Source organism: Bubalus kerabau, chromosome 3 (genome assembly GCF_029407905.1).
Source record: "Bubalus kerabau isolate K-KA32 ecotype Philippines breed swamp buffalo chromosome 3, PCC_UOA_SB_1v2, whole genome shotgun sequence".
Lineage (NCBI taxonomy): Eukaryota > Metazoa > Chordata > Mammalia > Artiodactyla > Bovidae > Bubalus > Bubalus kerabau.
In genome coordinates, this window is record NC_073626.1 from 130902619 (window position 1) to 130929862 (window position 27244).

General features: G+C 40.4%; 1 protein-coding gene and 1 long non-coding RNA gene across 2 annotated transcripts; both read left to right on the top strand.

Moving 5' to 3' along the window:
• Window positions 1-2210: 2210 nt before the first annotated feature.
• Window positions 2211-23615, top strand: LOC129646565 (uncharacterized). The gene is made up of 3 exons (XR_008712028.1): window positions 2211-3404; window positions 20064-20159; window positions 22934-23615. It is a non-coding gene; the product is annotated as an uncharacterized LOC129646565 (long non-coding RNA).
• Window positions 4634-10398, top strand: LOC129646564 (uncharacterized). Its single transcript, XM_055572941.1, has 2 exons — window positions 4634-6502; window positions 8259-10398. The coding sequence occupies exon 1, from the start codon at window positions 5605-5607 to the stop codon at window positions 6421-6423; it is 819 nt and encodes a 272-aa protein (XP_055428916.1). The 5' UTR covers window positions 4634-5604; the 3' UTR covers window positions 6424-6502; window positions 8259-10398.
• Window positions 23616-27244: the final 3629 nt, after the last annotated feature.

Below are 27244 nucleotides of genomic sequence, written 5' to 3' on the forward strand. Positions count from 1 at the left end.
TTCTTTGGCATTGCCTTTCTTTGGGATTGGAATGAAAACTGACCTTTTCCAGTCCTGTGGCCACTGCTGAGTTTTCCAAATTTGCTGGCATATTGAGTGCAGCACTTTCACAGCATCATCTTTCAGGATTTGGAATAGCTCAACTGGAATTCCATCACCTCCACTAGCTTTGTTCATAGTGATGCTTTCTAAGGCCCACTTGACTTCACATTCCAGGATGTCTGGCTCTAGGTGAGTGATCACACCATCATGATTATCTGGGTCGTAAAGATCTTTTTTGTACAGTTCTTCTGTGTATTCTTGCCACCTCTTCTTAATATCTTCTGCTTCTCTTAGGTCCATACCATTTCTGTCCTTTATCAAGCTCATCTTTGCATGAAATGTTCCTTTGGTATCTCTGATTTTCTTGAAGAGATCTCTAGTCTTTCCCATTCTGTTGTTTTCCTCTATTTCTTTGCATTGATCGCTGAAGAAGGCTTTCTTATCTCTTCTTGCTATTCTTTGGAACTCTGCATTCAGATGTTTATATCTTTCCTTTTCTCCTTTGCTTTTGCTTCACTTCTTTTCACAGCTATTTGTAAGGCCTCCCCAGACAGCCATTTTGCTTTTTTGCATTTCTTTTCCATGGGAATGGTCTTGATCCCTGTCTCCTGTACAATGTCATGAACCTCGTTCCATAGTTCATCAGGCACTCTATCTATCAGATCTAGGCCCTTAAATCTATTTCTCACTTCCACTGTATAATCATAAGGGATTTGGTTTAGGTCATACCTGAATGGTCTAGTGGTTTTCCCTACTTTCTTCAATTTCAGTCTGAATTTGGCAATAAGGAGTTCATGGTCTGAGCCACAGTCAGCTCCTGGTCTTGTTTTTGCTGACTGTATAGAGCTTCTCTATCTTTGGCTGCAAAGAATATAATCAATCTGATTTTGGTGTTGACCATCTGGTGATGTCCATCTATAGAGTCTTATCTTGTGTTGTTGGTAGAGAGTGTTTAGGTGTCCAATATGCTACTGGAGATCAGTGGGGAAAGAACTCCAAAAAGAATGAAGAGATGGAGCCAAAGAAAAAACAACACCCAGTTGTCGATGTGACTGGTGATAGAAGCAAAGTTCGATGCTGTAACGAGCAATATTGCCTAGGAACCTGGAATGTTAAGTCCAGGAATCAAGGCAAATTTGAAGTGATCAAACAGGAAATGGCAAAAGTGAACGTTGACATTTTAGGAATCAGAGAACTAAAATGGATTGGAATGGGTGAATTTAACTCAGATGCCCATTTTATCTACTACTGTGAGCAAGAATCCCTTAGAAGAAATGGAATAGCCATCATAGTTGATGAAAGAGTCTGAAATGCAGTACTTGGATGTAACCTTAAAAATGATAGAATGATCTCTGCTCAAAATATTGAGTTTCCAAATTGTCTCCTGAATATGATCAAGAAATTGAACCCAGGTGAATCTGAAGGATGAACAACAGAACAGGAGAGCAATTGATTGGGGAGAATGCAAGATTCAGGCACATCAAAGTACAGTATCAGAACATTTTAGCAGAAAACACTCAGAAATACTTTGTGTAAGAAGATTTAGTTAACCACCATGACATCATCCACAAAGTGAAATTGACCCACTCTTATCCCCATTTACCACCATATTGGTTTTGATCATCTGCCCAGAATCTACTATCTGTTGATAATCTATCCTTCTTCATCAGTATAGTAACTTAGTTGCTATAGTTTGTCTGAATAGCTAATGCCATAGATTAGAGTTCCAGAGCAAAGCAAACTATTTTTGCTTTAATAAATGAATGCTGCTGCTGCTAAGTCACTTTGGTCGTGTCCGATTCTGTGCGACCCCATAGACGGCAGCCCACCAGGATCCCCCGAACCTGGGATTCTCCAAGCAAGAACACTGGAGTGGGTTGCCATTGTCTTCTCCAATGCATGAAAGTGAAAAGTGAAAGTGAAGTCCCTCAGTCATGTCCGACTCTTAGCGACCCCATGGAGTGCAGCCTACCAGGCTCCTCTGTCCATGGGATTTTCCAGGCAAGAGTACTGGAGTGGGGTGCCATTGCCTTCTCCGTAATAAATGAATAGCCTGAAGAATTAAGAAAACATCATTTCCCCCAAGATTTGAGGATGAACACTGCCTGTTTTCTCTAACTCCCCATCAACAGCAGAATCATCTTTCCTACCATATGTTGAGTGACTAAGATTTTTACAAAATGAATTCTAGACATTCATATTTCCAGTTTCCACATATAGCAACTGAAAAGCTAAATAAAGTCAAAAGTATAAAGTCAAGTGTTTAAGGGTTAGAATTTGAACACAGGTAGGTCTGAATGGGGTAAGCAGGGAAACAGGAGATGAAATAAAACTCCAGTGCATCACTAAGTCTTCTTCAAGCTTTCCTTCCTTTCTTGCTCCTTGAGGCAAGAAGAAGTTCTAGTTACAAATGTCTGTAGGAGTCATGGAATATATTACCTCTCTTGTCTTGATTATTTTTATCTCTTTCCATCCTCCTAAATATATGTTAAAGATACCTCATTGTCTTAGCTCTAGTCCTCATATTCTTTCATCAGGAGGAGATTTCCCACTGGGTCCATTCAAATAAATGCCCTTATATCTTGGGACCCTCCTCCCTCTGGGAATGAGAAAAGAGAGAAGGCAGAAGATATAATGTATCATCAAAGTGTTAGGTAGGTAGAATAGGGAAAAGGAGTCCAAAATGGCGGTGGCTAAAAGACAAGGAAGGTCAAAGGAAGGTCTGAGGACCAGAGTGAAAACTTCAGACAGAACAAACAGCACTCCTGGCTAAGCCCAATTTGCATAGGGCAGGCCCAGGTGGAGGAAAAAACATATAAAAGGAGGAGCCAAAGCGCTTTCTCACGGACTCTCTCTCCCGTGTGCATGCACTCTATCTCTCTCTCTCTTTCTCTCTCTCACTCTCTCACTCTCTCTCCCTCCCTCCCCATGCACTCCTCCACTCTCTTCTCTTCAAGTCTTAGATTCTTCTGCTATCTTCTAAAAAAAATAGAGCTGTAACACTGATTTGCTTAAGAGCTGTAGCACGGTGTGTCCAAGACCTAAGAGCTGTGACGCGCCGAGGGCTTTAATGTTCGTCGCTCCAAATCTTTGTTGTGACGAGACAAAGAACCGAGGAACATACACTCGTGTGACATCTGTGGTGCTGTGACTCGGATATAACCTGGCTGAAACAACCTCTACGTGGAAGAGGCCAAGCACAACAGGAGCCCAACTCAGTGAAGCTCCAGCGGTAGAAGCAGAAGGCAAAGAAACCCAGCACAGGGGAAGGCCCATCGTGCTGGAAACCGGGAGAGCGAAAAACGAACTCAGCAGAAAGCTCATGTGGCCCAGTCTCAGATTCCAGAAGACCTCAGGTTAAGGTAAGAGGTCCTCGCTCCTATGGCTGGAGGGACCTTTACCATCTCTTGTTTCTTATTTCCTTGAACCTCCCACGAACAGGCAGGCAGCAGGGGCACAATTGAGGGACTCTGGAGAGGCTACTCCTCAGTATGTCCCAAGGGCACTATCTGCTGAGCCCCAATATCTGTTACACAAGCTGGTGGAGGTTCTTCTGTCCTTTCTCTTCTCTGTGCCAAGGATCAGACCAATGAAACTGTGAGCACCGGTCAGATATTTAGCAAATTTTCCAGCGGGCTATGAAGGCGATTCCTTGGCATGTTTTTCCCACTGCTTTTTCCTCCTGTCCTTCAGCTCTCTCCCAGGACTCTATCCCGGCCAAAACTAATGAAACTCAGGCTCTGATGTCTCATTGCAAAAATTCATTGAGAGACAAAGCAATAAGAGGTGGATTTGTTAGGATCCAGAGAGAAGCCACCCTTCAGGGTGTGAACCATTGCTGAGGGCAAGGGCTGCAGCCATGGTATAAAGCCTGGCTAGGTTTTGTAAGGGGATGGAATTCATATGCTAATGAGTGAAAGGATCATCCCAGCCATTGGGGAACCACCCACTCCTCCCTCTTTTGACCTTGGGCCTTAGAGCTGTCCTGCCACCTCTGGGTGTGTCTGTAGGCTTATAGATTGGGGATTAAGGTTTACTTGAATTTGACTTGTCATCTTGGACCCAATTGATTTTAATTGGTTTACATTATACCCTTGTGCTATGTCATTCTTTCAAACGTTGTGCTCTGCCCCTTTCCCTCCTGTTTCATGCTCTTTTCCTAAGCCCCATCCAGACCCACAAGGTTGCCTCTACAATCTTCTGAAGAGACAACCAGAAAATAGCTGGCCTTGGGAGGGAAATACTCTATAATATCCAACCCCCTAATCCTACCCAATACTGGTCACACTGGAGATCTTGGGGACGCCCAAACTCCAGTCCGGGGGGGTCCCAGGAGGTCATCACACCTTGACCTGCCCAGGGACCCAATCCTTGGGAGGCCGTCACGCCTCGACCTGCCCGGGGATTCGATCTCTAGGAGGCTGTCACGCCTCAGCCTGCCTGGGGATCTGCACCCTGACCCAGGGACGCCTGGCTCTCAGGTTGCAACAGTACTGGGTAGGATGAACTTACATCATACCTATTCCCGTCCACAGTGGGCAAAACAAACCTCTTAATTCTACCCAGCACTGGTCACACTGGAGATCTTGGGGACTCCCAAACTCCAGTCCGGGGGGTCCCAGGAGGTCATCACGCCTTGACCTGCCTAGGGATTGGTCTTTGAAAGGTTGTCACGCCTCAACCTGTTCAGGGATCCTCTAGTCCCAGGGGTCCCAGGAGGTCGTCATGCCTCGACCTGCCTGGGGATTCGATCTCTAGGAGGCTGTCACACCTCAGCCTGCCTGGGCATCTGCACCCTGACCCGGGGATGCCTGGCTCTCAGGTTGCAACAGTTCTGGGCAGGATAAACTTCAGAAAGATTCACCCTTAAGGAAATCGAAAGAGGTCTTTTTCTTTTCTCCCAGTCATGACTGTCTTTCAGATGGGAAATAACCAATCCACTTCCCGGCAGATGCCCTTGAAATGTATCCTTGATAACTGGAAGCTGTTGGACCCTCTAGCTCTAAGGAGAAGTAATTTGAAATTCTTTTGTGCCACTGCGTGGCCACAGTATCCACTGGGGGACAAGGAACACTGGCCTGAGGATGGAACTTTAAATTGCAATACCATCCTGCAATTAGAATTATTCTGCAAAAGACAAGGGAAATGGACAGAGATCCCCTATGTCCAAATTTTCTTCCCACTAAGAGATATGAAAGAACTCTGTCTTAAGTATGGGATTGTAGTACGCCCTAAAAGTGAGCCCACTAGGCAAATGGTGCCAGGCACAGGCAACCAAGAAAAGGAACCCCCTGTGAAGGCTGACCTCCCACAGCTCCCGAGTTGCCTGGTGCTCCTTCCTCGTACCCAAATGTGCCCCCATATCCGGGAGCACCTCCTCCACAAAAGCCAGCTCGAGTATGTCTCTTAATTGAAACTGGAGGAGAATTCAGGCCAACCCGGGTCCATAAGCCCTTCTCCCTCTTAGAACTAAGGCAGATCAAACAAGACCTGGGAAGTTATACAGATGACCCAGGCAAATATATAGATACATTCCAACATATTACCTTGGCCTTTGACTTGATGTGGAAAGACATCATGGTCATATTTAGTCAAACTTTATCTGATCCTGAACATACCAGAGTCTTAAAGGAAGCCCGGAGGTATGCAACAGGGCTCCACATGTCCAATGATAGATACCCAGTAGGGGAAACTGCAGTCCCCTCCTCCGATCCTAATTGGAATTATAATGACCCTGAGCACATCTGGGAAAGAGATCATTTTCTAATCTGTGTGAAGGCAGGATTGAAAGCAGCCCAACAAAAAGTAATTAGCTATGCCCGGGTCTCAGCAATAACTCAGGAGCCCAATGAGAACCGCATTGCCTTTCTGGAGAGGCTAAAAGAGGCACTCCAAAAGTTTACCAACCTGGACTTAGACTCTTACGAGGGACCGGTGATTTTAAAGGACAAATTCCTGCCCCAATGTGCATCAGATATCAGAATTAAGTTACAGAAGCTACAACAGCAGGACCCTACTGCCTCTTTAGATGAGATGGTCCAGACAGCCACCAATACCTTTTATAACAGGGAACAGGAGAAGGAGGCCAAGGCCCAGGAGAAGGAGAGAAAGAAAGAGACAAGGCATGCCCAGATGCTGGCTGCCCTCCAGAGAAGCCCTATGGCAAACCCCGAGCCCTTGAGGGACAAGGCACGAGACAGATGCCTGATCTGTAGACAGGCGGGGCATTGGGCCAAAGAGTGTCCAAACTGTGACAAGTCTCCTAGAATGGCTTGCCACAAATGCCATCAACTGGGACATTGGGTGGCACTCTGTCCTTGGGACCCAAAAGCCTCAAGGTCAAGCGCCAAGCCTACCCTCACGATGGTTCAAGAGGACTGAAGCGGCCCGCTCCAGCTAGCCTGCCTCTCACAGATAACCATCACGGGGCTGGAGCCAAGGGTGCAACTGGATATGGCAGGTAGGCCCGAGAATTTCTTGGTTGACACAGGGGCTACCTACTCTGTCTTGATCTCCTACTCCGGAGACTTCTCCTCCCAAACCTGTACCATTTTGGGTGCTACAGGAAAAGCAACTACTAAAAGATTCACCCGAGCACTTCTTTGTTGCTGGGATGGACAAATATTTTCCCACCAGTTTCTGGTGGCCCCTGAGTGTCCTACCCCCTTATTGGGAAGAGATATACTCACTAAACTGGGGACCACCCTTGTGATGGGAAGTTTTTCAGCCCCTAGAGCTCTACAGCTACTGGTTACTACTGAAGAACCCATTACACCTTCAATAGAGAGGGACCAAAAACTATGGGAAGACAAAATTAACCCCCAGGTGTGGGACCAGGGGATTCCTGGACGAGCCCACCAAGCTGAACCGGTCATCATTGTCCTCCGAGATTCCACTCGGTTTCCTAACCGGAAACAATATTCTCTGAAAAGAGAGGCTCAGGAGGGACTACAGCCTTTAATAAATAAATTCCTTGCTTGTGGGCTATTGGTCCCTACCAGTTCTCCATGTAACACCCCAATCCTCTCAGTAAAGAAAAAAGACAGAACCTGGCAAATAGTTCAAGGTCTCCGGATTATAAATGAAGCTGTAGTCCCCCTCTATCCCACAGTACCCAATCCCTATGTAATCTTGGGAGAAATCCCACCCAGTGCGAAATGGTTTACAGTCTTGGATCTCAAAGATGCATATTTTTGCATACCACTGGCTAAAGAATCCCAATACTTTTTTGCCATTGAGTGGGAGGCCCCAGGAGAAAAACATCAACAGATGACTTGGACAGTATTACCTCAGGGGTTCAGAGATAGCCCCCACCTGTTTGGACAGGCCCTTAGCCGGGATCTCCTAGATCTAGACCTGGGACCTAATGGGAAAATATTACAATACGTAGATGACCTACTAATCTGCTCTCCAGATGAGAAAAGCGCCCAACAACATGCAATTCAGGTTCTAAACTTCTTGGCAGAAAGGGGATATAAAGTCTCCCGTGCTAAGGCACAGATGGTTGAGACAAAGGTCACTTACCTGGGAGTTCAGATTACACACGGGTCCAGGAGGCTGTCCTCTGATCGGGTACAAAGAATCCTCCAGTTGCCCTCCCCCATGGCTTGAAAACAATTGTGATCTTTCCTGGGGCTAACTGGTTATTGTAGAATCTGGATACCCAACTATGTTCTAATTGCCCAACCCTTATATGAAAGCTTAAAAGGACGAGATGATTCAATCCCACTGATGTGGGGAACTCCTCAAAAGGAGGCAGAGGCTACACTAAAACAGGCCTTAACTCAGGCACCTGCTTTGAGGTTGCCAGACCCAGAAAAAGCATTCCAACTTTATGTCCATGAAAGAGAGGGAATAGCCTTGGGAGTGTTAACTCAAAGGTTGGGATCTGAACCCCAGCCTGTAGCTTTCTTATCCAAGAGGCTTGATCCAACTTCCCGAGGTTGGCCCCCCTACCTTCGAAACCTTGCAGCTATTGCAATCATGATAGAAGATGCTTTAAAACTCTCCTTTGGAGGCAAACTAACTTTTTACCAGCCACCAAGTAAAACAACTAAATGGGAGAGGCCATTTATGGATGTCTGAACAAAGAATCCTCAGATATCAAGTAATGCTGATGGAAAATCCAGGCCTCACTATATCCCCTTGTGAGGTTCTTAACCCAGCCACCTTCCTACCTACCCCCGAGGGCTCTCTCCTGTTTCACTCTTGTCTAGAAACCTTGGACCACTGGACAAAACCCCGAGAGGGATTGTCAGAAGATCCTCTGACCAATCCTGAGGAAATCTGGTACACTGATGGAAGCAGCTTTGTCTTGGATGGAAAAAGAAGAGCCGGGTCAACCAGCTACAACATGCAGTGCCAGTTCAACAAAGATATAAAACTACAGCTGACCATGGAAAATATCACACACCCTTGGACACCACTATAAGGACTCCGAGGATTGAGACTAGCAAGAGGGGGAGGCCCAATACCCCTCACTGTCCAGTTCAGCAGGAAGTAGCCAGAAAGACCTCGACGCCCCTATTCCCAAAGAATTGGGCCTCCCATCTCTTGAAGGGGGAATGTTAGGTAGGTAGAATAGGGAAAAGGAGTCCAAAATGGCAGTGGCTAAAAGACAAGGAAGGTCAAAGGAAGGTCCGAGGACCAGAGTGAAAACTTCAGACAGAACAAACAGCACTCCTGGCTAAGCCCAATTTGCATAGGGCAGGCCCAGGTGGAGGAAAAAACATATAAAAGGAGGAGCCAAAGCGCTTTCTCACGGACTCTCTCTCCCGTGTGCATGCACTCTCTCTCTCTCTCTCTCTCTTTCTCTCTCACTCTCTTTCTCTCTCACTCTCTCTCCCTCCCTCCCCATGCACTCCTTCACTCTCTTCTCTTCAAGTCTTAGATTCTCCTGCTATCTTCTAAATAAAATAGAGCTGTAACACTGATTTGCTTAAGAGCTGTAGCACGGTTTGTCCAAGACCTAAGAGCTGTGACGTGCTGAGGGCTTTAATGTTCGTCGCTCCAAATCTTTGTTGTGATGAGACAAAGAACCAAGGAACATACACTCGCGTTACAAAAGTATACCCAAAAATAGGAAAATGTGGGAGAATCAGAATTAATGCATGTGAAAGTTGAGAAAAACTTAGGGAATGTAGTGCTGTAGCTTTTAAATTTCAGGTATTTGAATATGATAGTGTCAGTCTGGTGAGAGATAGACTATTAGTTTTAGTAAACACTTTTCTGAGTAGTTCTGTGGCCACTGATACAGGCTGCCAGATATGATCACTATCCTTGAAGATTGGTTTTAAATAGGCTAGCAATATTTACTGGAATGATGAGAGTGCATGTCTGCACAGAAAAGAGAGCCCAGATACTGTGCTAATCAGAGAGCAAGCAAAGGACAAAGAGGATGACAATATTGTGATTTAATTGTCAGAGTTTACACATTTCAATAATCTCAAATGTTAAAAAGGATTTTTAAAAATAAAACTAACTCAGATTGGAACTTGAGCCCACAGTCTTTTAACTAAGATCATAAACCTGGTTTCAGGTTTTACTGGATCTCAGGTTCTTGATGTCTCATTAGAGAAAGAATTCAGTGAGAGACAAAAATCATAAGTAAGGAGCAGATTTATTTAGAGAAAAACACACTCCATAGGAAGAGTATGGATCATCTCAGAAGTTGAGAATGACCTTGAATATGGTGTGGTTAATTTTTATCAGATGGGTAATCTCATAAGGCTAATGAATGGGAAGATTATTTCAACTATTTGGAGGGAGGGGCAGAGATTTCCAGGAATTGGGCCAATGCCCACTTTTTGGTCTTTGATGATTAGCCTTAGAACTGCCATAGTGCTGGTGGATGTGTCACTTTGTTTAGGCTAATGTATTACAATAACCATGATGGAGAAGCTCTGTACAGTCAGCAAAAACAAGACCAGGAGCTGACTGTGGCTCAGATCATGAACTCCTTATTGCCAAATTCAGACTGAAATTGAAGAAAGTAGGGAAAACCACTAGACCATTCAGGTATGACCTAAATCAAATCCCTTATGATTATACAGTGGAAGTGAGAAATAGATTTAGGGGCCTAGATCTGATAGAGTGCCTGATGAACTATGGAATGAGGTTCATGACATTGTACAGGGGACAGGGATCAAGACCATTCCCATGGAAAAGAAATGCAAAAAAGCAAAATGGCTGTCTGGGGAGGCCTTACAAATAGCTGTGAAAAGAAGAGAAGTGAAAAGCAAAGGAGAAAAGGAAAGATATAAGCATCTGAATGCAGAGTTCCAAAGAATAGCAAGAAGAGATAAGAAAGCCTTCTTCAGCGATCAATGCAAAGAAATAGAGGAAAACAACAGAATGGGAAAGACTAGAGATCTCTTCAAGAAAATCAGAGATACCAAAGGAATATTTCATGCAAAGATGAGCTCGATAAAGGACAGAAATGGTATGGACCTAACAGAAGCAGAAGATATTAAGAAGAGGTGGCAAGAATACACAGAAGAACTGTACAAAAAAGATCTTCATGACCAAGATAATCACGATGATGTGATCACTGACCTAGAGCCAGACATCCTGGAATGTGAAGTCAAGTGGGCCTTAGAAAACATCACTATGAACAAAGCTAGTGGAGGTGATGGAATTCCAGTTGAGCTATTCCAAATCCTGAAAGATGATGCTGTGAAAGTGCTGCACTCAATATGCCATAAAATTTGGAAAACTTAGAAGTGGCCACAGGACTGGAAAAGGTCAGTTTTCATTCCAATCCCAAAGAAAGGCAATGCCAAAGAATGCTCAAACTACTGAACAGTTGCACTCATCTCACACGCTAGTAAAGTCATGCTTAAAATTCTCCAAGCCAGGCTTCAGCAATATGTGAACCGTGAACTTCCAGCTGTTCAAGCTGGTTTTAGAAAAGCAGAGGAACCAGAGATCAAATTCCAACATCCGTTGGATCATAGAAAAAGCAAGAGAGTTCCAGAAAAACATCTATTTCTCTTTATTGACTATGCCAAAGCCTTTAATTGTGTGGATCACAATAAACTGTGGAAAATTCTGAGAGATGGGAATACCAGACCACCTGATCTGCCTCTTGAGAAATTTGTATGCAGGTCAGGAAGCAACAGTTAGAACTGGACATGGAACAACAGACTGGTTCCAAATAGGAAAAGGAGTTCGTCAAGGCTGTATATTGTCATACTGTTTATTTAACTTATATGCAGAGTACATCATGAGAAACGCTGGACTGGAAAAAACACAAGCTGGAATCAAGATTGCTAGGAGAAATATCAATAACCTCAGAAATGCAGATGACACCACCCTTATGGCAGAAAGTGAAGAGGAACTAAAAAGCCTCTTGATGAAGGTGAAAGTGTAGAGTAAATAAGTTGGCTTAAAGCTCAACATTCAGAAAACAAAGATCATTCCACTTCATGGGAAATAGATGGGGAAACAGTGTAAACAGTGTCAGACTTTATTTTTTGGGGCTCCAAAATCACTACAGATGGTGACTGCAGCCATGAAATTAAAAGACGCTTACTCCTTGGAAGGAAATTTATGACCAACCTAGATAGCATATTCAAAAGCAGAGACGTTACTTTGCCAACAAAGGTCCGTCTAGTCAAGGCTATGGTTTTTCCTGTGGTCATGTATGGATGTGAGAGTTGGACTGTGAAGAAGGCTGAACACCGAAGAATTGATGCTTTTGAACTGTGGTGTTGGAGAAGACTCTTGAGAGTCCCTTGGACTGCAAGGAGATCCAACCAGTCCATTCTGAAGGAGATCAGCCCTGGGATTTCTTTGGAAGGAATGATGCTAAAGCTGAAACTCCAGTACTTTGGCCACCTCATGTGAAGAGTTGACTCATTGGAAAAGACTCTGATGCTGGGAGGGATTGAGGGCAAGAGGAGAAGGGGACGACAGAGGATGAGATGGCTGGATGGCATCACTGACTCGATGGACCTGAGTCTGAGTGAGCTCTGGGAGTTGGTGATGGACAGGGAGGCCTGGCGTGCTGTGATTCATGGGGCCGCAAAGAGTTGGACACGACTGAGCGACTGATCTGATCTGATCTGATCTGATGATGAGGTTCACGGTCAACTAGAAGATGAATATCCCTCCATCTTGGTCCTAATTGATTCTAATCAGGTTTCATCTATCCTATGGCTATGTAATTCTTTTAAAGGCTGTGCCTTTCTGTCTTCCTTTCTATTTTAAAAAAAGAATATGACATTAAACTAAATGAAAAAAAGATGATAAACACTCCATTAAGCATGTGAAACCCCACTGATTAAGCAGAAGTCTTCTTTTAATGAATTGTGTGGGTCCATGAATCTTTTGCCATTCTGGGCTTCATTTTCCCTTAAAATGAAGAAACTAGGTAAGATGTATTATGAGGATCTTCCTAACTGAATTTATGATTTGAAGATTTTATTTTTTATTTATCAATTTTTGAGTTGGGGGATAATTGTTCTAAAATGTTTATATATCAGTTCAGTTCAGGTCAGTTCAATTGCTCAGTCATGTCTGACTATTTATGACTCATGGCCTGCAGCCGCCAGGCTTCCAGGTCCATCACCAACTTCCAGAGCTTACTCAAACTCATATCCATCAAGTTGGTGATGCCATCCAACCATCTCATTCTCAGACATCCCCTTCTCCTCCTGCCTTCAATCTTTCCCAGCACTCGGGTCTTTTCCAAGGACTCATTAGTTCACATCAGGTGGCCGAAATATTGGTGTTTCAGCTTCAGCATCAGTCCTTCCAATGATTATCCAAGACTGATTTCCTTTACGATGGACTGGTTGGATCTCCTTGCAGTCCAAGGGACTCTCAAGAGTCTTCTCCAACACCACAGTCAAAAGCATCAATTCTTTGGCGCTCAGCTTTCTTTATAGTCCAAATCTCACATCTATATGTGACTACTAGAGAAAACAGCTTTGACTAGATGGACATTTGTTGGGAAAGTAATGTCTGCTTTTTAATATGCTGTCTAGGTTGGTCATAGCTTTTCTTCCAAGGAGCAAATGTCTTTTAATTTCAGGGCTGCAGTCACCATCTACAGTGATTTTGGAGTCCAAAAAATAAAGTCTGTCACTGATTCCACAGTTTCCCCATCTATTTGCCATGAAGTGATGGGACCGGATGCTACGATCTTAGTTTTCTGAATGTTGAGCTTTAAGACAACTTTTTCACTCTCCACTTTCACTTCCATCAAGAGGCTCTTTAGTTCTTCTTCGCTTTCTGCCATAAGAGTGGTGTCATCTTCTTATCTGAGGTTATTGATATTTCTCCAAGCAATTTTGATTCCAGTTTGTGCTTTATCCAGCCTGGCATTTCAAATGATGTACACTTCATATAAGTTAAATAAGCAGGGTGACAATATACAGCATTGACATACTTCTTTTCCTATTTGGAACCAGTCTGTTGTTCCATGTCCAGTTCTAACTGTTGCTTCCTGACCTGTAGACAGATTTCTCAGGAGACAGATTTGTTTGTCTGGTATTCCCATCTCTTTCTGAATTTTCCACAGTTTATTGTGATCCACACAGTCAAAGGCTTTGGCATAGTCAATAAAGCAGCAACAGATGTTTTTCTGGAACTCTTTTCCTTTTTCAATGATCCAACGGATGTTGCAATTTGATCTCTGGTTCCTCTGCATTTTCTAAATCCAGCTTGAACATCTGGAAGTTCATGCTTCACATACTGTTGAAGCCCGACTTGGAGAATTTTGAGCATTGCTTTGCTAGCATGTGAGATGAATACAGTTGTGTGGTAATTTGAGCATTCTTTGGCATTGTCTTTCTTTGGAAATGGAATGAAAACTGACCTTTTCCAGTCCTGTGGCCACTGCTGAGTTTTCCAAATTTGCTGGCATATTGAGGATAGCACTTTCACAGCATTATCTTTCAGGATTTGAAATAGCTTAACTGGAATTCCATTACCTCTGCTAGCTTTGTTTTTGTGATCACTACTCTGTTTGTAATGATGTTTCCAAGGCAAACCATTCAATATCGTGGTAATCCAAGTCAATGCTCCAACCAGTAAGGCTGAAGGAGCTGAAGTTGAATGGTTCTATGAAGAGCTACAAGAACTTCTAGAACTAATACCCAGGTCATTATAGGGGACCTGAATGCAAAAGTAGGAAGTCAAAAGCTATCTGGAGCAACAGACAAATTTGGCCTTCGAGTACAAAATGAAGCAGGGCAATGGCTAACAGAGTTTTGCCAAGAGAACACACTGGTCACAGCACTCACTCTCTTCCAACAACACAAGAGAGAACTCTACACATGGGCATCACTAGATATTCAATACAAATATCAGATTGATTACATTCTTTGCAGCCAAAGATGGAGAAGCTCTCTACAGTCAGCAAAAACAAGACCAGGAGCAGACTGACTCAGATCATGAACTCCTTATTGCAAAATTCATACATAAATTGAAGAAAGTAGGGAAAACTACTAGACCATTCATTCAGGTATGACCTAAATCAAATCCCTTGTGATTATACAGTGGAAGTGACAAATAGAGTCACGGGATTAAGTCTGATAGAGTGCATAGAGAACTATGGATGCAGATTTGTGACATTGTACAGGAGGCAGTGATCAAGACCATCCCCGAGAAAAAGAAATGCAACAAGGCAAAATGGTTGTCTGAGGAGGCCATACAAATAGCTGAGAAAAGAAGATAAATGCAAAGGTGAAAAGAAAAGATATACCCATTTGAATGCAGAGTTCCAAAAAATAGCAAAGGGAGATAAGAAAACCTTCATCAGTAATCAGTGCAAAGAAATAGAGGAAAACAATAGAATGGGGAAGACTAGCGATCTCTTCAAGAAAATTAGAGATACCAAGGGAATATTTCATGCAAATATGGGCACAATAAAGGACAGAAATGGTATGGACCTAACAGAAAGAGAAGATATTAAGAAGAGGTGGGAAGAGTACACAGAAGAACCATACAAAAAAGATCTTCATGACCCAGATAACCACAATGATGTGATCACTCATCTAGAGCCAGACATCCTGGAATGCAAAATAAAGTGAACCTTTGGAAGGATCACTACACACAGAAGTGTCCCTTAAATAACCAATGAGTTGATTGGAGTTAAGATGGAGACACATATTGATAAGTTCCTGAAAATGTTTTAAAAAATTAGGACTAAACTAAATATTAATGTAAAGAATACTTGATATGTGTTGAAACTTACATTAGGTACTGTGCTAGAAACTTAATACAACAGCCCTGTGAAATGGGCATTATTATTATTATTTTCTTTCTTTCCTAGTTTTCAGATAAGGAAACAGTTTTTGAGAGAGCACCAAGGTCTTAGAGCAAAGACTCAAGAACAGGTCTTGAGTCCAAATCCCATGATCTCAACTACTGTCTTCTATTTCTATGAGGTAGCCAGTAGAAAAATATATGCACTGAAAAAGCCTGGGCTGTGATCTGGTAATATCAGTTCTTAATACTGAATGAGCAGATGCAGCCTCAAATACTGTCATTATATCAGATACAGTCAAATGAAACAGGTAATTCACCAAGAGATTAAGCACTTTGCTCTGGGTCAAACGTCCAGTTAAATTACCCAACAATTAGAATGCAAGTTAAAGGTGCATGGACCTATAAACTGGGCTGTTTTCCAAACCTAAAAGTCACTGAATTACAAACTCAGCAATGGCTACCTTTCAACAGTGATGGGGTCACAAGAGCAAACTAGCTGATGCATTATTGAATTTTTAATCATTGGGGACCTAACCACCATCTATATATTTTTATTCTTTTCTTTCTTTCTTAAACTTTGAGAGAAATGGATACTATTATTCAAATTTCAAAAATAAACCATAAATATGCTGGGCACACACTGCTCTTTCCATCACATCCTCAGCAAACCCCCAAAGAAAATCATAATTTGGAGATTGTAGACTGTAAGAATAAGTCACAGAAGTCTTGGAATACACTAAGCCAAATATATTTATTTTTTCCGATGAGAAAGCTGAGAACTTCCATGAAATGCTCATTCACTCTCAACTGGTTACTAAATACTCAATGTGGCCTTACGAAAGATGTTTTGTCTAGATCCTCAGGTGTTTCATCTTTAAAAGAGGGGTAATAATAAAGCCAATACATGAGGTACCACCTTACACCAGTCAGAATAGAAGTTATTAAAAAATCTGCAAATAACAAATGCTGAAGAGGATGTGGAGAAAAGGGAACACTTGTGCACCAGTGATGGGAATGTGGTGCTGGTTTAGTTGCCAAGTCACGTCCAACTCTTATTACCCCATGGACTGTAGCCCCTCAGGCTCCTCTGTCCATGGAATTTTCAGGGCAAGAATACTGGAGTGAGTAGTCATTTCCTTCTCCAGAGGATCTTCCTGACCCAGGAATCAAACTCAGGTCTCCTGCATTGGAGGCAGTTGTCTCCTGAATTAAAGGCAGATTCTTTACCAGCTGAGCCATCAGGGAAATGAGAATGTAAATTGGTGCAGTCATTTTGGAAAACAGTGTGAAGTTTCCTCAAAATACTAAAAATAAGAGTTGCCACATGACCCAGTAATCCCACTCCTGGGATATATCCAGACAAAACTATAACTCAGAAAGATACATGTGCTCATATATTCATAGCAGCACTATTCACAAAGCCAAGACATGGAAACAACCTAAATATCCATTGGCAGATAATAGATAAACAAGATGTGGTTCATATATACAATGGAACACAGCATGTGTACTCAGTCATGTCTGACCCTTTGCAACCCCATCAACTGTAGCCCACCAGGCTCCTCTGTCCATGGGATTTCCCAGGCAATAACACTGGAGTGGCTTACCATTTCCTACTCCAGGTGACAATGGAATACTACTCAGCCATAAAAAATTAAATAATGCTATTTGAAGCAAAATGGATGGATGTAGTGATTATCATATTAAGTGAAGTCAGAAGGAGAAAGAAAAATACCATATGATGTCACTTAAATGTAGAATCTAAAATATTGCACAAATGAACCTATCTACAAAACAGAATCAGACTCACAGACATACAGAACAGACTTGTTGCCAAGGAGGAGGGGGTTGGAGGAGGAGTGGAGTGGGAGTTTGGGATTAGCAGAACAAAATTATTATAAACAATAAGGATTAGGGATATATTAACAATATGTTATTATAAATAACAAATTATGGATAAACAACAAGGTCCTACTGTATAGCCCAGGGAGCTATGTTCAATATCCTCATATATATATATATACATCTGGTTTATGCTCATGCTCAGTTACTTTAGTCACTTCCAACTCTTTGAAACTGTAGTCCACTAGGCTCCTCTGCCCATGGAATTCTCTAGGCAAGGATACTGGAGTGGGTTGCCAAGCCCTCATCCAGGGGATATTCCCAATCCAGGGGTTGAACCTGAGTCTCCTGTCTCTCCTGCACTGCAGGAGGATTGTAGATGAACTATGGGGCTTCCCTGATGGCTCAAATGGTAAAGATTCTGCCTGCATTGTGGGAGATCTGGGTTCAATCCCTGGGTTGGGAAGATATCCTGAAGAAGGAAATGGCAACCCACTCCAGTATTCTTGTCTGGAGAATTCCATGGACAAAGGAGGCTGTTGAATTACAGTCCATGGGGTCTCAAAGAGTCAGACATGACTGAGCGACTATCACACACACACACACACACACACACACATACACACAAATGAACTATGCTTCAATAAAATAAAGTAAAAAAAAAAAAATAGAGCCTACAGTTAGAGTTTGAACTAAGAATTAAATAAAAGAATGAGCAGAAATCATCAAAGATAGCATCTGGCCCAGAGTTTAATCTCATCTCTGTGAAGCTTCCCATAACTACTTAAGCCTACATGGGATTGTCTTTTTTGGCTACTTATTATTCTATAAAAACTTTTCATTGAATTATGACTCTATAAATGGTTTATTTATGTACAACTGGCTCCCAATTTTAAGTTTGCTGCAGAATGTATACTAAAATTTCTCCAGTATTTTCCACATTCCCCACAGTATCAACTTCAATTCCCAGATCATAGTAGGCATCCACAGCTAACTTTAATTTAAATAATTAACTTTTAAAATAATTTAATCAACTTAGACCATTTGTGTATTTTAAGAAGTAAAAATGATTAATTAATCTTAGAATTAAAATAATTTTCTACCCTGATTACCTCTTCTCCTGATTTTAACTACCCCCCATGCCCCCCGCAAAAGACTTGAATCCATTTCAGTTTTTTCTTCTGATTGTTATTGTTTAGTCACTGATTTGTGACCCCCATGGACTTTAGCCTGCCAGCCTCCTCTGTCCATGGGATTTCCCAGGCAAGGATACTGTAGTGGGTTGCCATTTCCTTCCCCAGGGTATCTTAGCAACCCAGGGTTTGAACCCATGTCTCCTGCATTCAGGTGAATATTTTATCACTGAGCCACCAGGCACCCTTTTCTTCTGGTACGATTGTCTATTTTTCTAAATAATATGCATATGCTGTTAACTTTTGACTTTTCAATTTTAAATATCACTAAGATTTTTCTACTGTTGACAATAAGGATTGACTTTTCTTATATACCCTCTACCATCCACACAGAACAATGAATGCATAATCATTTGCATTAATATTCAGTGTTTATATCATTGTGACTATGCATATATTAGCCATACTGGGCCAATTAATGTACAACAATTGCATTTATTCTCTTACAAATATTTATTTCTTTATATTTTCACTGGTTTCATTGGTCATATGCCTATCATAAGCTTAACATTAAACTGCCTGACATGTGAATGTCCTTTCAATCTGCTGAAATACATCAGGTCTGTGGTTTCCTTTTATCCTTTATTCTAAAGACTTTGATCTGCCTGTTCCTACCAAGAATTTTGTTCTCCAGGCCCATTACTGAGCTATCCTCCTGGGGTTTTACCTTCACCATCATCCAGGAAATTCACTACTCTATGTTTTATTTTACATTTTATTCCTTTTGCCTGGATGCCATGTCTTTCTGCTCTTTGACTTTTTCTCTTATTTTGGGAGAGTGTATCTTGAGAAAAACAGATGAGGAAAATGAAAAATTTTAGACCTTAATTATATGTAAAGTCCTAGCTCTTTTCTTTACCTGATTGCTAGGCAGATGAAGTACAGAATTTTTAGCTTGAAAATATTTTCCTTTAGAATTTTGAAGGCAATGCTTCACAGCAATTTTAGCTTTGGATAGAGGTACTGGAAAATCTTATGTCATTTCAATTCCTTATGCAACATAAGATGACTGTTTATATACACTTTCTAAGACTTTGAGGGTTTTCCTTTTGTTGCTGTTCTGGAATTCCATGATGACACTGCCATTTTTGAGTATTTTTCTGTTCATTGTGTTTTGCACACACCAAACCCCTCTAGACTGTGGTTTAAAAAGCTCAAGCATTCTTTGATAAATTTCTCTTTTCTGATTTATCTGTCTGTCTATGTGGAACAAATGATTTGGGGAATCTAGGTCTGATTCTCCCTCTCTCTCTCTCTTTTTTTTTGGTGTATTCTTCCATCATTTTAACTCTTCTTCCTGAACATTGTTTTACACATTGTTGATTGTGTTTCTCTACTTGGATAGCTTCTGATATCATAATTTTGCTTTCCAAGAGTCCTTTTGCATTCTTTTAATGTTTTATTTATTGTAGTATCTTATTCTTCCCCCCTCATCTTTTTTCATCAAAATTGATTATATTAAAAATATTAGTTTGAACAAATCTACAAGTTTGAACAAATTCACATTATTTAAACTAGATTTTCTCAAACATACATTTGTGATTTAGGTGTGAAGAATGCTCCTCCCCTGAGATATTAGCCTAAATCAGTAGGACTGAGGGGACAGTAGACTAACAACTTCACTTCCCTTCCTGGGTTGACTTCTTTGCCCTGTCCTCCCAAAAAGCTGTTAACCACACTTCATCACATGTCATCAGCTGACTTTTTCCTGTTGCATATTATTGAAATAAAACTATACACATGACTATTTGTCAGTCTTTTCTCTTCCAGGCTTATTTTATGAACTGAATTTTGTCTCCTGCCAAATTCATATGTTGAGGCCCTATTCTTCAGTGTGACTTATTTGGAGAAAGGGTCTTCAGAGAGGTAAGTAAGATTAAATGAAGTCATGCGGGTAGTTCCTTAATCCAACAGGACTGGTGTCCTTATAAGAAGAGAAAGAAACAGAAGAGAAAGAATCCTCTCTCTCTCTCTCTCTCTCTCTGTATAAACACACAGAGGAAGGGGTGTGAGGAGGTGGCTGGGAGGTAGTGAACCAGGAAGAAAACTCACACCAACACCAAACCCAATAGCACCTTGATCTTGAACTTTTAGCTTCCAGAACTGATGAGAAAATAATTTTGCTGTTGTTGCTGTTTAAGCCATCCAATCTGTAGTATTTTGTTATGGCAGCTTTAGTGGACTAAATTGGAGAAGGAAATGGCAACCCACGCCAGTGTTCTTGCCTGGAGAATCCCATGGATGGAGAAGCCTGGTAGGCTGCAGTCCATGGGGTCACACAGAGTCGGACACGACTGAAGCGACTTAGCAGCAGCAGTGGACTAAAACAGTTGTCTCATAATCAAATCAAACTTGTACAAGATACTTTAATGACTGTTCTATACTGGACCCAATACCCAGTTTGATGAATACGATCACTAATTTCTAGGAATCATCAGCTTAGAGAGAATGTGAAAGCATACATACCCTATACCTGGTATAAAACTTTATGACTTCCTGGGGGTCTTAGATAACTGAAATTCTAGAGATACTTCAGATCCCAGAATCTCATTTGAATAATTTTAAATGTCCAACATTAGTTATTAACCAAAACTTTACTAGATTTAAACTTAAAAACTCTTTCCAAGAAGGAGTTGGTGCTTCTGCATGCCTTTTTGTTGGTCGAATACCCAACCCTTGAAGAACTCACCAGCTGATGTTCCCAAACCCAATAAAGTGAGGCAAGACAATGAGGGACTGAAATATGTTGTTGTACTCACTACACGCCTTCACCTGAAGAGGAAGTTAGGAATGGATTGGGATTGTTTAAGCTTGTTTGGGGTTATGTGTCTCCAGTGCTGGTGGTACTCTACAGATTTTATATATTGTGAAATGATTACCATATCCAAATTAATTAATCCACCTATGAAAAAGTACAAATGGTGAGGTATAACATTTTTCCTTAATACGTATAAAATTCAAACCATACATGATGCTATTCATATATGCATTGTATTGTTGAAGTAGAATCGGTATGCCTTTTTTGTACTGTATTGTTCATTTTGTCTTTTATTTATTTTTCTAATTTTTATTCACATGATTATATAGACAAAGTTCTTTTTTTCTATTTTTTATTTTTTTAATTATGGAAGTAGGACAGCACATTTACAAGGGACTTGGAAAATACACAACAAAGTTACATATAGTTCTACTATTTATTACAATTATTTTTAAGTAGATAAGATTTTTAGTTGGAATTTCAATATCAAATCATCAAAAATTAATAAAATGTATATATAGAAAATTAGAAGGATATAGTAGACCTGAAAACACCATGAACCTTTTTGACATAATTAAGATTTATATAACTTTCACACAACAGTAGGATATAAATTCTACTCAAGTCCACATAGACTATAAACTAGGAGACACTGGAACACATCCAGGACATAAGTTGGTTAGCTCAGTGGGTGCTCAGTCATATCTGACTCTTTGAGACCTCATGGGCTGTAGCTTGCCAGGCTCCTCTGTCCATGGGATTATCCTGGCAAGGATACTGGAGTGGTTCTCATTTCCATCTCCCAAAGTTCTTTATAATAACAATTTTACTAATCATATTTCCTTTCTTTTTTATTGATATTATTAATTTTATTGAATTATTAATACTGAAAATAATTTTGTCTAATAAAAGAGATTGGCTAAAAAATGACTTGTTGTGTTTTTAAAATATGCTAGTTGTGCCACTGGGGGAAAGTATAACATCTTCCCTGACTTAGCATGGGGATCCAGAAATACCTACAGCAGAGCAACTTATGAAGGCATCCTGTTCTCTGTCCACATTGAGGGCCAGCCTTGCCCCTCCTCTGCTGTCCTCTTCACAGAAGCTTATTCCATCCATGGCATTTCCCACAGAAGTTCCCCTTGTGCCTTTATCCTGTTGGTTATACAGTTTCTTGTAATTAGCATTTCTGTTTCCAATGTACTTCCCTTGTGAATTCTTAAAACCCATTAAGGATTAGTGGTAGTTTTGTCTTCTTAATGAAAACTTTCTTGTCACTGCTCCAGAAATATGGTTCAGTGCCTTCTCTGAGCTTCACTGCACACCATAAATTCTTTTCTGTTGACACCTCTATAAGTTACTCCTTTTTTTTGTGAAATATTTCAAATATATCCTGAGACTACATTAATTACATTCTTTGGGGAAAATTTTTCAAATATGATTAAAAGTACAAAAAAATAGCAAATTATCATGTACCAGTCAACAAGATTTAACAAATGGTATCACTTTACCAATAACGCTTTAAAAAAAAAATGAATGTTTTCTTGGAAGAAATGCTATGACAAACTTAGCGTATTAAAAAGCAAAGACATCCCTTTGGAGACAAAGGTCCATAAAGTCAAAGCTATGGTTTTCCCCTGTCCTTCACTATCTGCCGGAGTTTGCTCAAATTCACGCCCATCGAATCAGTGATGCTATTTATTTCATCCTCTGCTACCCACCCTTCTCCTTTTGCCTTCAATCTTTCCCAGCATCAGAATCTTTTCCAATGAGTCAGCTCTTTGCATCAGGTGGCCAAAGTATTGTAGCTTCAGCATCAGTCTTTCCAATGAGTATTCAGGGTTGATTTCCTTTAGGATTAATTGGTTTTATCTCTTTGCAGGCCAAGGGACTCTGAAGAGTCTTCTCCAGGACCACAATTTAAAGGCATCAATTCTTCAGCGCTCAGCCTTTTTTATGTTCCAACTCTCTGTACATGACTATTGGAAAAACCATAGCTTTGACTATGTGGATCTTTGTTGGCAAAGTGATGTCTCTGCTTTTTAATATGCTGTCTAGGTTTCTCATAGCATCCCTTTCAAGGAGCAAGTGTCTTTTAATCTCATGGCTGTAGTCTTGGAAATATCTAAAAATTCAAGCTCAGAAATTCTACGAGATAAATGTACAATGGAGATAAATACTTTTGTTGAAAATCCTTTTCTAAGAATGTTTCTAACAAAGAGAACCTGTCCACCCTAAAATAATCCCTTACAAAGAACAATTTTTCCCTTCTTAATTGTATTACTATTAGACTTTTATCTCAATAAGATAAAAAAATGGAAAAGAGCTCATTGTTATACTGACTGCTCTGTTCTGCATGGATAGACTTCTATGGATAAGGACCCTTGAAAAATATATTGTGGACAGAACAATTTCAGAAAAGACAAGAACAGTATCAAAAACTGATAAATATTTCCATAAAAAGATACCTTCTACCAGCCTATAGTGTCTTATGCTTGAAAATTTCCACTGCACAAATCTCCCATCACTTGTAATAGCAACTGAGGATATTTGATCAAAATGTATTGAACAACTTTGATCTTCAAAGAATTGTGGTTCATGCTAAGGATACAGAAAAAAAAAAAAAACCCAACGTTTTGGAACAGGTTATCTGTCCTCAAAAAGTCAGAATGAATTTATTACAATTGAACCTACAACTTCTGCATTTACTATATTTATGTATTTATAACTTCTGTGTTTACTGTATTCCAAACACATTCGGAACATACTGCTTGTCGAATCTCTTTATTCCTGGCTAGACTGATGACGCATGCATTTTCTACTCACATTTCAACTAAGAAAAAATAAGATGAAAGATGTTGTCACTAACTAAATTTATGCAGGATATTTTTAGGTACTAGATTAAACTAAGGACCACTTTCAATGTTGCTGCTGCTGCTAAGTCGCTTCAGTCGTGTCCGACTCTGTGTGACCCCATAGACGGCAGCCCACCAGGCTCCCCTGTCCCTGGGATTCTCCAGGCAAGAACACTGGAGTGGGTTGCCATTTCCTTCTCCAATGCATGAAAGTGAAAAGTGAAAGTGAAGTTGCTCAGTCGTGTCTGACTCTTCGCAACCCCATGGACTGCAGCCTACCAAGCTCCTCTATACATGGGATTTTCCAGGCAAGAGTACTGGACTGGGGTGCCATTGCCTTCTCCCAATGCTAGTATACATAAAATGAGTGATACACAATGATTGACAAGGACCCTAAATATATCATTTTAGTTCAGACACAAGAGGCATGACTTTTGTCTTTGGGGGAGTCAGAAAGTATTTCCTTAAGAAAAGAAAGAACTTGAACTGGCCCTTGAAAGATGGTTAGGTGGCATTCAGATGAACACTAAGAGACTTTAGCAAAAGCTAAAGTTTTAAAGTTTTTATGGAAAGATGGAGAACAATACTAAGGAAGTAGTTTTCTATGTAATATATCACCTGGTGGAAAGATAAATTGGAAAAAAGTAATATAAACAACTTACCTAGTATCACACTTGAAAAATGAGTGAGAAAAATATATGTATATCATTCAAATGAGTCTGTAGGTTCTTTGTGGATTCTTTACAGACTTCTTAAAAATATGTATTTGTGTATATCAAAAGTGATAGTTTATGGGAAACAAAAACAGTGATATGCCGGAAGGGGATACATTCAAGCTACAACAAACTGTAGCTCTCAGAATGATTGTTGTGCACACAGAGGGAGAGATTCTTCCCTCACTTGATCAGAAGCTGGAAAGATGTTGCCTGAGGGCTGCATCCATGTTGGGATTTAAAGGAGGGTTTAAAAGTGACTAAGACAAAAATGTGGAGAAGAGTAGGTAAAAGGAGACCAGAGAGATGAAGAAAAAGATTCACATTTGTCCCAGAATATGTATATTTAAAAACAGACTTGGTGTTTGGGGGCTTAGTTGCTAAGTCATGTTCAACTCTTGTTATGCCATGGACTGTAGCCTGCCAGGCTCCTCTGTCCATGGGATTTCCCAGGTAAGAATACTGGAGTGGGTTGCCATTTCCTTCTCCAGGGGATCTTCCCCATCCAAGGATTGAATCCAAGTCTCCTGAACTGCAGACAGTCTCTTGTGTGCAGTCTCCTGAATTGCAGCAGATTCTTTACCAACTGAACCACCAGGGAAACCAGTCTTGTTGTTGCTGTTTACTTACTAAGTCATGTCTGACTCTTTTGCAATCCTATGAACTGTATCCTGCTAGACTCCTCTGTTCATGTGATTTCCCAGGCAAGAATACTAGAGTGGGTTGCCATTTATTTCTCCAGAGGATCTTCCCAACCCAGGGATTGAAGCTGCATCTCCTGCATTACAGGCGGATTCTTTACCACAGAGATAACAGCTTTTTGTTGCAGGAGTCTTTTTGCTTAAGCCAACATGGGCTGTTTTTTTTCTTGTACATTTGCAACTAAAATATCCCTGTTATACCATCTTACATGTGGCATTAGATAATACATAGAATCAAGCTCTAAACACAATCAAGTTAACCAACACATTCTTTTTTCAGTTAACCAGTTCTTTTGACTCACCAGAGAAAACTAGTTTAGTTTTATCTTGTAAATATATTTAACTGAAATATAGAGATGAGAAGTTTATTGGCCCGGCTTCAAAGGGCTCATAATCTAGTAGAAAGTTCTCTGTTCAAGCAGTTATAATACTGGGTGATAACTGTTACAATTTCCCCCAAAATTGTTTAGCGATTATTACTAGAGCCTGGGGCATCTAGATCTTTTGTGAAAAGTGAGGAAGGCTTCAGATGGGAAAAATTGTCTAAAATGCAATTTAAAGCATGTCTGCTATGTAATTCTTACTCTCCATTTTACAATATTTTCCTCAAGGAGCATTAATTTTTGAGGGAATATAGAGTTGTATTTTTCTTACCAAGCCTTCTTCTGAGCAATAGTATTTGAACTCACTTCAATGAAACAGTATGTTTGAAAATCTTTGGTGGTAATAAAACACCCCAGCTCCAGGTATCGAGTTTGAGGTATTGATTTGACAGGCAGTGGGATTGTTGCTGAAAAGTTTCATAAGGCAGCAATCTGACCAGCTTCAACAGAGGTCAACAGCATGTGCTTTGTGGTTTTGGAATAAGGGTCACATCTTTGACATTTAAATAGAACTTTCTTGGAAAACATATATTTCTTGGTACCTCTCAAAGACAAGGGGAAGAGTAATGTGTCTGTTTTCTGGTCAGATGATCTCTCAGCTAAAGTTATATTTCGAGGGCTAGGAAGACCAATGTCAGGTCATACCCAGACTGTGGCATGGCCTGTAGCCTTCCAAGTCCAGACAGCATGAACTCTAGAATCCTGCCTACCTGTCCTTATGTAATGGTTTCTTGAAAACTCAAACATAAAACATACAACTAGAGCAAGAAGCACACTTAGGGTGCTTGGAAGCCTCCAATCTCTCTGACTATTTTTTAAATTCTTATTTAATTTTTTCCAACATTATATTATAAAAATTCTCAAAGATAACACAAAATTGAATAAATTTTGCACTAAACACCTCTAGATTTTACTGTTAACATTTTACTATGCTTGTTTTAATCATATGACGTCTTTCTATCCACCCCTATCTTCAGCTATTAGAACATCATTTTGATGGGTTACCAAGTGAATTAAATAGATATACATAATAAACGCTCTAACATGTATATAATTATAATATACCATGTATATTATTTTGTTAATAGTGCTTTTCCCTTTTGAAGTAATGTTTACAAATGATAAACTGCATATACTGTTATTTTTTGACAAAAGCATACACTGTAAAACCAAACCCCTCTATCAATATACTAAACTTTACACCCACCTAGGAACATTTCTTCATAATCTATCAGTCATTTCCCACTACAACTACCCCGCCCCCACACTAATTTATTTTTTTTTTTTTAGTTAAACATAAGAAGAATGTGTGTATTTTAGGATTTCATATAAATGGAATCATATGGAATTTTTACATATAAAGTTTCCTTTATTTAGCATAATGTTTTTGAGATTCACCCATGTTATACCTATTTCTTTCCTTTATACCTTCTTTTGTGAGATGTCAACATATTTTGCTTAATTTTTCTTTTTAGGTTAGTTGCTTTTTGTTAATAGAATATACAATTTCTTTATATACCTGACTACCATTCTTAACTTTT

Bases quoted from the DNA above. Each gene is read 5' to 3' on its own strand.
- LOC129646564 (XM_055572941.1), top strand. From the start codon at position 5,605: ATGTGGAAAGACATCATGGTCATATTTAGTCAAACTTTATCTGATCCT.